Source organism: Limanda limanda, chromosome 9 (genome assembly GCF_963576545.1).
Source record: "Limanda limanda chromosome 9, fLimLim1.1, whole genome shotgun sequence".
Lineage (NCBI taxonomy): Eukaryota > Metazoa > Chordata > Actinopteri > Pleuronectiformes > Pleuronectidae > Limanda > Limanda limanda.
The window spans coordinates 17,816,801-17,829,860 of record NC_083644.1 but is presented as its reverse complement, the minus strand read 5'-3'; the positions used below and the strand labels follow the sequence as shown (position 1 = coordinate 17,829,860).

Here is a 13,060-nt window from a genome sequence, read left to right as displayed (position 1 = left end):
GAAACCTATAAAACCAATGGTAAACATCAACAGCCAGCAAAAGAATCATGCCCGGCAGAAGAAATAACTCACATGGTGCTTTTCCCATATGTGAAAGTGCATACAAAACATGATTTTACACTAGAAGACCAAAGTGCGACAAGAGGGTGCCCAATAGTCCACCACTTTTTTTGTTTTTGTTTAAATGGTGATTTTGTTTGCCGTAGTCCGTCAGTGGCATCTGTACATTATAAGGTCCTCATGTTTGTTTGGATAAAAATGCTTTTATTTCAGTCTGTGCATCCGTCCTGCGAGTTGACAATTACCCTCTCAGTAAGGCAGAGGTCAGCAGAAAATACAGAAAGGAAAAAGTAAAAGCGTGAAGGAAAAAAAGGCAAGTGTCTGAGTTGGCTCAAGAGAGGAAGTGAACAGAGGTCTCTCTCTAGTCCCCTGTGCCTTTTTTCCTGGGAGGGACTGAAGTAAAATCATGTCTTTTCATGTCCAGGTCATCCAGGACCAGGCATCAAGGATGCATCCAGTTAATGTTTAGCCCTACAAATACTTGCTCTCAGACATCCAGACGCATAAAGTAGATATGGAGAAGTGAGCGAGAGAGTCAGCGGATTAGTGACGTGGCTGCAGGTCGCTCAGGAGGCAGTGCGGGATTTGGCACCCTCCTCTCCTTTGCGCAGGATCTTGTGCAGGCCAGGAGACATGTAGTAGGGCCTGGAGGAAGAACCATCGTTCCTCTCCAGGTCTTCACCTGAGACCAGGTCCCAGCACAGGAGAGGAGGAGCAGGAAAAGCAGGCAGAATGATAGGAGGAGAGAGAAGGCAAAGGCTTAGCAAAGATAGATAAACACAGACATGCAGGAATTACAGAGAGGAGAATCTGTGAGACAGTAGGAATCAGTTAAGATTTACAGCCAGATCTAAAGAGGGATATTATTATATTCAACTTAGAGACTGGACATCTCATCTTTAACCACCCGAACAGTACAACAGACTGTATCCTCACACTGTGTCATGTCACGTACTGATTAATGGGTATACTTACAAAAGCACAGGAACAATGTGTCCACGCACATGGCGTAGACATTAAAAAAGCCGTGTGCAATCATGTAGGATCCAAATATCACCGTCTGAAAGAATCAACAGTTCAAGGTGAGTAAGCAGCATAATGTCAGAATCTGTCTTACCTTTACTGTTTTATTATCAGTCAACAAAAATCTGCATTCACCCCAACACAAAAGGATCAGAAAGAATAAAAGCCACTGAGTCATAAATCCATCGACAAAACTAATGAGTGTGTTCAACGCTGTTAAAACTGATTTAACAACTTTCCACAACTGAAATATGATATTTTGGTGTGAACTTGACAAATATTAAGATAATAAAATGAGAAAACAGCTGACAGCTTGACGGATGGCATCTGGATAGAAGACTTTTTCTAAATACTCAAAACAATTGCTCAATGTTGGTGGGTGAGAATTGTCCCCCTTTTCAGCACCATAACCCATAAAATTTATTAAAACAACCTTATTTGTTTGTTTCAATCATATCACCTTTAAGTTGCAGTAGGTAAACACACACTATCCTGGGTTTGTTTTTTGTTTTGTATAATGTTCGGGAACAATTCACATACATATCATAATTTAATAAAAACGGACAAGAATAGTTTTATTTCGTTGCTGTGAATTGTTCAGTTTTCCATTAGTTTATCTGAATTTCTCTGATACCCTTTCCCATCAGCAGGAACAAAAGAACGGGATGTCTCAACACTTCCTTTATTTATACCTTTGGGCACAGCGTGCAACCATGTGTGAGGGGAGGTGTAAAAGTTTTGTAATTATTATTTGCTACTTTTTATGCATAGGGTTTTAATGCCAAATGGAAGCTTGGTGACAAGTGCCAGCAAAGTCATTTATTAAGTTAGAAACAATTACCTATTAAATACTACATATTTTCATTTCTTACCAGAACAGGAACCCAGTAGTAATTTAAGGATGGCACCTCTTCTTGAATAGCTGGTATCTTATGTGTGAAGAAGAAAAATGCGAGAACACCTGGAAAACATGATAAAACCACTAAATAACAAGCAGATATACGTATATAAATACGTTTACTGTAAAAACATACAGGGATTTTTAAAGAAATCAAGTATGAGGGGCTCAGTTGACAAAACACATTTAATTCTCCTGATTCTTTTTAATTTGTTGAAACTCATAATTACTTTTAATTTAACAAATGCAACAATAAACCTCAACTTCAGTGACACAAACTGAGTGGAAATGTTGTCAAAACAACTGGGAGTGAAATGATTTATCATCCACTTTATATTCAGAGATATCACATCCTGTCTCTTCTGCAGTTTTTCCATCCGTGTCACTGTTTATATCACTTCAGCTGCAGGTGACAAGAAACTCACCAACACCTCCTGTAATGAGCAGCTTTCCCAAGAAGAGCAAGAAGTCTGTCACCTTATCCAGGACAGCCACCCTGCAGAGGAGAGAGAGACGAACCGGAGATGGGGAGAGACACAGTCAAGGTCAGTGGAAGTGCAAACTAAGTTTAAAACATGATGGGGAATTAGGAAAAATGTGCAACTGCTTTAAAAACACATTTCTGAATGGTGTCACCAATACTAAATTCTGAACCATTTTCAATGGCTCACCAACATTGTATTTGTTACTTGGGCATCATCCTGAAAATTGGGTCTGAGATTTAGTTTGTATTGAAGATAGTATCAGGAAAATGTTCTTAACATTTTGGTGGCTATCACCATATGCATTTGAATTGTGTTATTTTCTAGGTTGACTTCCTCAGCATCTTTTACATGTGTTGCTCCTTATTTTCATCCCGAGATATTTATTTTCTTTTTGTGTCCGCCAAGTCTTCGAAAAGATCCCTCGGTCGCTATGAATTGTCTGGATATTTTCCAGCTGTATTCTCATGTGGATTCACTCTCATATTTTCAGAATACTTTACATGGGGGCTGGCAGGAAACGTTGTGGAAAATGTTCATTTGCTTCCTCACAACCAGCCCCTCTGGAAAACTTCAGGAAAATACCTCAGCCTGAAATCATCTGCACTCAGAAGCATTTGTGGAGCTGACAGAGATATAACAAATGCTCTTACCGAATAACATTCCTCATCAAAAGGAAGAAAGCGTCCTTGGACGAGGTGCAGAAGTTCTTTCCATATATTGCCATCTGTTGGGGAAAAAAACACAGGGAGACAGGGCTTAGTCGAGGGTTATTAGGCACTGAGGTACGAGCCAAGCAAATTAAAAACTGAACTGCTAAATGATACATGCAACACATCAGTGCAAACTACTGGCCAAGCAGATGCTCCACAACTCACCATAATGTACGCGTTTCTGTTTATAAACTTTATGAAATGTTCCAGGCACCAGAAGCAGCATTTGAGGCAGCAGAGCAGGTAACGAGCGCAGGCGTTTTGAGAACCTGGGAAAATCATCATGAATCACAAACATTGCTCTAAAAATATCCATTACATTGTGTACGAGTGGGAATATCAGGGCCTTCAAGAGTCACAGCATACCTTTCAGTTTGTTATCCAGATACTCGAGGACCACTCGGATCATCTGCACCACGGCAACAATCAGGGAACCAAAAGCGAGGGAACCTGTGTGATAACTGTGACACGAGATGGAATAATGTAGATGGGAACATTTGGAGGAGAGTGTATTTAACTCAACTTGATTTTTAAAAAATAATACAAGCAATAGTTAAAATAATCATAATTCTAAAAAAAACATAAATGTAAATCTGGCACATTGTAAAGTACAACATCTGTCTCTGCTGCTCGGTACCGTATGGCTCTGCTAAATGAGGAGTAGAGGGGGCAGGCAGGGATGTCATTAGGCTTCTTCAGGGCCCAGTAATAGGAAGCGAAGGCCCCAGCCAGGGTGCACTGTCCCAGGGCGATGGTAAAGTTGACGAGCCAGAGGAAAACAAACAGGTTGCACAGATGGAGAACTAAGATGTAGCGGTGGTACACGCTCTCCCCACCATAGAAGGCGAACATGCACTGTGACCCGGGGCAAACTTTGGTGATGTTGGTCTGATCGAAGGTCTGAAAGAAAAGCAAGAACGTTAATCTCTACGTGTTGTAGGATGATGAGCAGAGCACACTGACACATATACCTGACCATTCATTTCTATAAACAGATTTTGAACGTCAATATTTAGATTCTGTAGACGATGGATATGATTTTGGAACCAGAAGCCCTCTGGTTTCCATTTCTAGTTTGTGATCACGTGAGCAGGCTTTGGTTAATCACAGATAAACAGCAAAAGAGTCGGAATACAACATTGACACCGATATGCATCATCAATCAGCTTTTTAGTTCATCTGCATTGACATACAGATAGGCGTAAATAGAGATGATCCAAAATGTCGTCTGGACAAAAAGCACCTTTTAAATATTTATTACAAACAAAAATGAGCCAAAATTGAATTCTCAGTTTCGTCAAAATTGAACACAGAATCAGTGACACTTTTTCTGAAAACAAAACAAACACGCAGACAGGAAAAGTATTTGTTCAGCAAAAGATCTTCAGCGTGTAGGAGAGTGTGGGGCTAACCTTTGGACTGCACGTGAGGTTGGCATACATGCATTTATCGTCAGCAGGTGCAACCTTATAGACGGCATGACCAGATGATGACAAGAAGCTGAGGGCAGATGAGTTAAGGGAAACACAAAGGGAAACTTCCTACACACAACTTCAGTCTATGATTCACTGAGCTTTTAGAGTCAAAGCATCATAAGCAACAATAAAGTAGCAGAACTCCTTTACTTCTTCAGATAAAACAGTTGGCTCGTGTCTCAGTCAGAAGGATACACTGCTGTGACGGCCCAGTACGCGATGCAGATGGCCAGAAGGAAAAAGGTGATAATAGGGTAGAAGAGAGTGGACATGATGTAGCCAATCGCCCTGGAAACAGTAAAGATCAATTACTGTGTGTACGTAAAAAGAGTTAAACTCAGTACACTCATTATAAGGAGTGAGCTGAACTTACTTGCTGCCCTCCTTTAGCAGTGCAACAGCGATCCGCAGCCTCGTCCTCAGAAATATCAGCATAATCACAACGATGGCCTCAATCACTGCCAGAGCGATCACTACAAAGCAAAGGTTAAATATTATACTATAACTTATGCAATTATGAAATAGTAAGTATAAGTAGCAATGGGAACACAACAAATTTGGTATGTTCTTCGCTTCAGAATTTATAAAGTTAATACGTTTTTACCTGAATTAGTAAAAAAATTATAGTTTAATAATACCATTTGCCTAATAGCACAAAGTTAAAGTATACATATCTTTTTCTAACTGGTTTCCTGCAAAGTGGGACAGTCATTTGGGTTTGGAGATTAATTGCTGATAGAATAACCAATGCTTTTCATTTTTGGAGTGGAAGCAACCAAATGTAAAATGTATTTTGTCACTTGAATCTCACATAATATCACAGAATCACAAGGTAAAGGTGTGGTGGCAGACAACGTACTGAAGACGAGCCACGTCTGGCTGAGATGAAGGTAAACGCTGAAGTCTGTGTGAAAGCCGATGTCAGAGATGGTGACGTTAGCTCCCGGCTTCCCACTCAGAAAACTGTACTCCCAGTAGCAGTGCCAGATACCTGATCAACAGAGAGAAAGACAATTTGTCATGACAACAGCAGTACTCACATCAAGAGAAGTCAAGTGTAAAAAAAAAGTGGGCAACATCTCCAACATGTGTGCTAAGTTTAGAATAGCCACTGGCAATGTGGGTGACCATCTATGGTGCATACTCACCGTAGCCGACAGCAGTGATGACACCTAACACAATGAGCCACAGGAGCACACAAGCAGTGTAGCGCAGCAGCAGGATAAAGAGCAGACTGACTGCCATGGTTATCACCAGACCACTGCAACAACACAAACACATTCAAACACATGCATAATGCAAAATGACCAGTGTTCTTCAAATAACTGCACGATTAAGATAATATAACATGAGTGGGGTTTTTCCATAAATGGATTCAGGCAGACTTTAATAATCTGTTAAATTAGATGTTCTGTAAATGGCTATTTATTTAGTGATATATGAATTTCCCACTTGAGCCATAAATTGTATATAAAGATGGACGATGCATCTCCACTTCCTCCCACGATCCAGAAATGAAGCCAAAATATACAGCTATGGAATCGAGGTCCCGTTGATACACGCACAGGATACAATAATCGTGAGTCAGTCTCAGCTGTCAATCATAACGTTTCATCTTGTTTTATATTATTAAAGCATTTAACTATTTAATTCAAACTAATAACTATCAAAACTTGGACGTAAACCAATGTAATACAAACTCTAATCTAAAATGACAGGAACTATCTTTGCGAAGAACGTATAGTTTGACTTATTAATTTGGTTCATGACTCATCTGCTAACAGGAGGTGGGATATAAGACCTATACTGCAGCCAGCCACCAGGGGGGCGATTGAGTTGCTGTGGCTTCACTTTTGAGAAGCAGTCATGTCATCCATCTTTGTATACAATCTTTGATTTGAGCGGGTTATACAATAGGAAATATTTGCATTTAAAAGTTTCTAAAAGGGTTCATCATTACTCTTACGGATGGATCAGGGTCTGAGATATTTCTTTACCCAGAAAGGAACAAGTAACCCATACAGAGAAAAGAAAAGATGAGAATCAGCAGAAGACAGAGCTTTTCTTACATGAGGATCCAGTACCAGGAATTTGCATAATCCTCAACGATCTTCATGCCAACTTCTTTGGCACTGAGCAGATTGGCGATACCTCTGTGACACAGTCACAAGGTGAGATGGAGGGAAAAGAGAGAAAGAAAAGGGATTTATTAAAACAGAGAGAGGGATGGTGACAGGTTTGTGTTACTGCCCCTCAGAGTCTGGTTTACGATAGGTATCTCAAAAACATTTTGACGTTTGCTTTATCTTTAAAAGCTCTCACTGCAAAAAACAAAGATGAAAGCGGTTTCAAAATGCTTTTGAAAATCTTAGTTCTATGAGCCCATTATTAGGTTGTTATCATATCAAAGAGGCACATAACGGTGTTAGTGTTGTTGGAGTACTTTTGAGCAGTAGTTCCTATAGTATGGTTGAAAATGGTGTTACAATACAGCTGCTTCCAGACATGCACTGAACTACGGACATTTTCCAGAACCTTTCCTAACAGGCCCTAGTAAAATGTCCAGAAAAGCTTAGCAGGAAAATGTCAGAAAAGTTGATGAACACATTTCTAACACATTACGGATGAAAAAGTAAAGTAATATTTAAAATATCTCAGGATGTAAAAAAAGGTGCCATACATGTAGAAGACACTCAGATGAACAAATGGAAAGACAAATAGATTCAAAAGCTTTTGGTTTTAAGGTCCATCGCCAGAATCATTATGCTTTAAATAAAAACATGTGAATTCTGCTGTCGAATTTATACGTCATCTCCTTCCTTCAGCACGCTCTACCTACAGGCCATCTCTGGAGAATGTCCAGACCTAGTTTTCATGACATTTTCCAGAGTTCATGTCTGAAAACAGCTTTTGTGATACAGGGTAGTGCCAAGTGGAGAAGCACAGTAGTGGTTTTAATATTAGATCTTTAATTCCTGTTCACAGTACAGGTAAGTGTACAAAAGATCTTAGGATCACTCAGTCTATCTATAAATCTTAACTTGTATTTTCCCTGGTGGTGAGCAAAGACTACATTTCAACCAAAGACAAATGATTCTGCATTAACCAAAACATATCTCCTGCCATATTCTATCAGACTAAAGAGTTCTAGCAAAATATATTGTAAAAAGCCTCTGATGCAGAGATCTCTAAGAAATCACAAACTATAAACTTGTGTGGAATAAACTGTGAGTCAATGAGGTCCCATTAAGTTCAAGTGCAGCTTCTCACCTCAGCATAAAAAGCTTTATTTTCTCAACACCAATAGAAGGGAAACTACACGACAGGTAACAGAGTCAGTACGTGACCACAGCGAGGTTTGACAGCAGACACACTGGTGTATGACTCAGAGGGTTAGAGGACACGCTCACATTTCTATGGGCCTGACACAGCACAGACAGGAGCACTGAAAACTACCTTATGATGAAGAGCTCTAATTCAGCTAAAGCTAAAGGTCACTGATGCCCTGTCCATATCCAAGAGCCTGGTTCATGTCCAGCACTGTTATGCAAACTTGCTATAGCAATGACCACCAGGAGGCACTGCACTCTTCTGTTTTATTCAACAAAGGCTGTGCAGGCATTCAGTAAGTGACTTCTTGTTGTTACCAGGTAGATTTATGTCACAAACAGTTTGATTAATCTGTCCTGATTCCTCTGTGCTGCTGCAGGAGGAGGGATGCAGGAGCAGATTTATCATAATGAACAGAACATGTGGAGGTGTTAGTCTACTTGCTGATACCGTCTGCGGCCTAAGCAAAGTTAAGAAGCTAGAATAAAGGATTTTTGAGACCTTTCCTCTCCTTGCTGCATGGCGGTTACTTGGCTACAAAAGGAAAAGCATTAAAGCACATTATATATCCAGGTCATGGAGAGCAAAGACAGAATCATGTATATTTATGTTCCCAGTTCACTTGTTCAGATACATGATTGCTCTGCTAAACCTTTGTCATCTCAGCCCATTAACATGTTAACACAGCTGCTATAAGAAGCGCGGAGGTACTGCTGAGGTTCTACTGGTGAACTTGTATTTATGCTGCAGTTTCATGCAGTAAACATGCAAATCCCTTTGAATGTGGCTGGACACATTCCTAGGCATCAGCGACATGCCCACTCATCCTACCCTGTAATATTTGTCCCAAACTCTTTTGGTGCAGAGTCGGCAGCCCTATTGACAGTGTAACAGTTATAAAACACTTCATTTTACAGCATTAATTATTTTGCACAGTTTTTTTCAAAAGCAAATGTGGCAATTCTCAATGGAATATACAGTGCGTGTCTTTTCTACTTGTTTTAAGTTAAAGCAACACTATGTAACTCTTATGGTAAAACAGCGCCCTCTGCAGACACACATTTTTATTAATTCGGGTGAGCTCAGTGCTTGAACAATTAAGTAGTTTTCATTTAATAAAAATAACAAACAATGAAATAAAGATGGAACTGAACTTAACCATTATTAAACATTGGCTTTTTTCATGATCCCAGCAGATCAGCAGCTGTGACATATACACTCAACTCTGATTAGAAATTTGATATTTAAAAGTTTCCACACCAAACATGTCGGAGATGAATGCTGGCTTTTAACGACTAAAGCATTTTTAACTGATCTACCATTCTGCTTTACTCTTGAACTTGCTGTACCTGATTCCAACAGTTGAAGTTCCACAGGAGATTGCACCTGCTCACCAAAGTTACATAGAGCAAGAACAGGCGCTGAGTGTGAGGAGTGTGAATAAAAGCAGAACCATGCTGCTATTTTGAGGTAAAAAAGTTGTATCGTGTTGCTTTAAATGGTACAAGTACAAGCACAGAAATCCATGTTTCAGGGAAGAGGAACTTACTTGGCAGCATCTTTGAGGTCATTGACACTTCTCTTGTTATTGTCGCCGTCTTTGAAGATGGTCTGGTTGGCTACAGTTAAAATTCCATTTCTTGTAATGAAATCTGGGAAGCACCGCTGAAGGACTGAAATAAGAGAAAAAGAAGGTCTTATCTTCTTGAGAAGGACCTATAGTGTGTTACTGTGTTTACAGGGTCATCAGATTCACTTACAAGGTCTGCTTGGCACAATCATAGATGGACAGTCTTCATCTCGTATGACCTGTATAGTGGACTGAAAGGGAAATAAAGGTAAAAATGACTCCAACAAATGAAAACAAATTATTAATCACTAACCATTTTTATCATAGTCAGATTGGAGGGTCTTTTCCATCAGTTAACTGATTTTAACCTTCACCAGCATGTTTAAGAACAATAGTGAAAGCTGTGATTATAATGATAATAGTCCTTCTTCAGCAACATTACATTTTTTGGTGATTATAGTTTTGTTATTACTTAAAAGACTGCTTCCTGAACAAGACTCAGAAATCAGATGTGACCGAGTTGGACTTCATCCTGTCTGATGTAACACTGCCATACATGAGTTGTTGTGGGAAGGGGAATTGATGATTCAGTTTTAACAGTATGACTGAGCTGTTTGGTGCTCCCACGCACCACCTCAATTTCTGATCATTACAGACCGTCATGTTAACGTCACCGTCACTGAAACGCTGCCAAACGGCACAACAGGTCTCTGATGTGCATCAGTGGCTGCTCGCTCATATCCGCCATTATCTCAGAGCACATTCAAATGAGCTCTTCATTATTAAAAGTGTGCAGATAAAAGAGATCTGAGGATTGGATAATTTTTTGTTTGTTTTTTTGATAAAATGATGTTGAATCCCAAAAAAATTCTATGACAGATGAAAAGGACCTAAGTGCTGTCTCTCAAATTCTGGGGACAATTATGCAAAAAATGTAAAGTCCCTTGATATAATGTATGTTGTGATTTGGTGCTATACAATTAAAAGGGAGCGAAAATGGAAAAATAAGTACCTGTCATGCAGTTTGTGAGTGCTCGAAGGAAGAGACAAACTGGAACACATGAAAAAAAGACAAAATGGACCACTAACCACTGTCTCTCACCTTACTGCCAATCTTGAAGCCCGGCTTGCAGAATTGCTTGTAATATTCCCAGTTTTTGGTATTCCACGCATCCAGGAGAGTGGCAAATCTGTCAGGGCACTTGGAGACACAGAGCTGGAGGAGACAACACATCATCTTAATGAGAAAGCCCATCAATCTTGCATAATCAAGCGTGGAGGAAAAAGGCAGAGAGCAGCATTATTCAGAGAGCTGCTCGAAGGAGCTCAATTCAGTGTCTTACCTGGGTTGTAGGGCACTGGAGGTTAATTAAAACTGCAGGATTGGCACATCTTAACATGTTGAAGTAGAATAATATGGCTTTGTTTCTGTGGAGAAGAGGCAGAATAGAGCAATGAGAAATATCAATTAATTGAAGCACACACATTCACACACACTGAGGATATTGACATAATGCATTCCCCCAGCCCCAACCATCACAACTTAATGTCTAACGCTATTACTTAAGCCTTATTTTAACCACTGGTGCAGTGCCTGTTTAGAATCGGCAATGAAGCTTGACTAAGTACATGCCCGTCATCATGAACACACCCGTCCTCATGAATGCCGTGTTGCTGTGATCAACAATGTCCGTGACTGTTACAAAGCTGTTAATGCAAAGTTTACTAATATTGAACATAATTGGAATCCAAATCACACCAAAATTGTCACCGCTCTTCATTGGGCCCTTAATATCACACCTGAAAAATGTGAAGGTGATAGGATGAATGGTTCTCGAGATATGCAAGCTACATACATACAGACGTAGATTAGATTCTCGGATAGATGAGCGTTAAACCAAGTATAAACCAAGAGTGAGACAATGAGGACTGCCCAACATGTGCAAACACACAAGCACACACACTCGCACACTGGGCAAAAAAGCCATAATTAATCACAAATCATCTCCCTGTATTGTTGTGGCCAAAGCCTTTTCCAGAGCAGAGATAAGGATGGAAAGCTTGGCAATTTAAAGAACATAATTACTCGTCTGTACAATCATTCAGGAAGCAGACATTTTTCCACTTACGTATTGGGTGAGTTCTTCTGGCCACAGAACTGACCGTGGCTGTCAGTTGGATAGACGACCTTCCTGGGGTCCCCATGGATCCAGGCTGAAAATAAAAAACAGGCTTCTTTTAATTGCATAGACTATAACATTTGAAGCCATACGAGACACATGTGTCCTAACTACTGAAATACATTCGGCCACAGGTCAACTGATTATCCTCCTTCTCAGACTCTCCCTTGTTCTAAATTACCCATGCTATGAGTCTTGAAGTATGTTAATCAGACAGGTTGTCTAGTTTTTTTCATGTTATATATAGAAAATGACCTGCTACCTAAGGAAAGGCAGGGCAATAGTATTAAAGAAGATCTGGGTCAAAGAGGGTTCTGTTTAAGTCAGTCACTTTCCAAGACGCAATTTGCACGACAACAAGGGGAAATTATTTGGACTATTGCATGAATGGATGTTAATTGACAAGACAAATTTGCACAGAACAAAACAAGCAAAAAACAAAACAAAAAAATCCTGTTGAAATTGTTCTGAGCCGTTCCTCTAGATAGGAGCAGCAGTAACCCTGAAATTGTACAAGTCACTGACACGACTAATATGGTAAAACTGAAAAACTACACAGAAAACCCCCACCAAGTTCTTCAACTGATTGCAGACATGTCAGGGTTTATTTGAAGCCCAATCCATTGTCATAGCTCCAGCTCTTTTTAAATGATTGCAAAAAAGTCTTTCGCTTGCTTGGATTGAGACGTGACTCCAATGACAACAAGCTGGCAAGGGACAGCACTTTGAGGACAGTGCTGCGCCCTTATTTCACCCTTATTTGTGATGTGTGCAATACATATATATATGTATATATGGGGGAGATTGAAAAAAGAGATGTGCGGTCAGGCTTGCTGGATATAAATAAGGTTTTGTGTTTTATGAGGAAGAGGTCAAGAAAAGAGCAAAATAAAAAAACCAAGAGAAGAATGAGAAACAGGAAAAAAAAAAAAAACAAGGAAGAAAGGAAAGGAGAGCTGAGGGGGGAGAACCTAACAACTGCATGGCCTCAGTGAGTTGCAGACAAAGAGGAGTCTCAGTGACAGTTTAACAAACTAAATCGCTTTGGGATATGTTGAATTAAACAAGAGTTGGAAGGAATCACTATTAATCAAGTCAAAAGCTCGACTGGGACGCAAAACAGCTCGGACAACACAATCACCTCGAGTCAAGGAGACTAGAGTGAGCCTCCTCGCCTGTGTTCTGGAGAGAGCTGCAATTCTCAACTCCCCCACGCTTTTAACAATCGTCCATTTTGTTGAATAACCCACAATGAAATAATGTCCAATTTAATAGTGTTGAATAAACATGTTCAAAAATGCAGAGAAATTCAGAGCACAAACTTTCCAT

At 39.9% G+C, this 13,060-nt stretch overlaps 1 protein-coding gene across 1 annotated transcript in view; it reads right to left on the bottom strand.

Moving 5' to 3' along the window:
• Positions 1–626: 626 nt before the first annotated feature.
• Positions 627–13,060, bottom strand: part of slc44a5b (solute carrier family 44 member 5b) — a 33,130-nt gene continuing 20,696 nt past the window's right edge. The window contains exons 4-22 of the mRNA XM_061078309.1: positions 11,681–11,765; positions 10,895–10,979; positions 10,654–10,767; positions 9,742–9,802; positions 9,531–9,654; positions 6,721–6,804; positions 5,800–5,912; positions 5,511–5,642; positions 5,025–5,124; positions 4,847–4,939; positions 4,589–4,676; positions 3,814–4,076; positions 3,543–3,637; positions 3,342–3,445; positions 3,117–3,190; positions 2,407–2,477; positions 1,956–2,044; positions 1,036–1,120; positions 627–742 (exon numbers count right to left, since the gene is read on the bottom strand). Coding sequence (XP_060934292.1) covers positions 627–742; positions 1,036–1,120; positions 1,956–2,044; positions 2,407–2,477; positions 3,117–3,190; positions 3,342–3,445; positions 3,543–3,637; positions 3,814–4,076; positions 4,589–4,676; positions 4,847–4,939; positions 5,025–5,124; positions 5,511–5,642; positions 5,800–5,912; positions 6,721–6,804; positions 9,531–9,654; positions 9,742–9,802; positions 10,654–10,767; positions 10,895–10,979; positions 11,681–11,765 — 1,976 coding nt within the window. The remainder of the gene's footprint in view (positions 743–1,035; positions 1,121–1,955; positions 2,045–2,406; positions 2,478–3,116; positions 3,191–3,341; positions 3,446–3,542; positions 3,638–3,813; positions 4,077–4,588; positions 4,677–4,846; positions 4,940–5,024; positions 5,125–5,510; positions 5,643–5,799; positions 5,913–6,720; positions 6,805–9,530; positions 9,655–9,741; positions 9,803–10,653; positions 10,768–10,894; positions 10,980–11,680; positions 11,766–13,060) is intronic.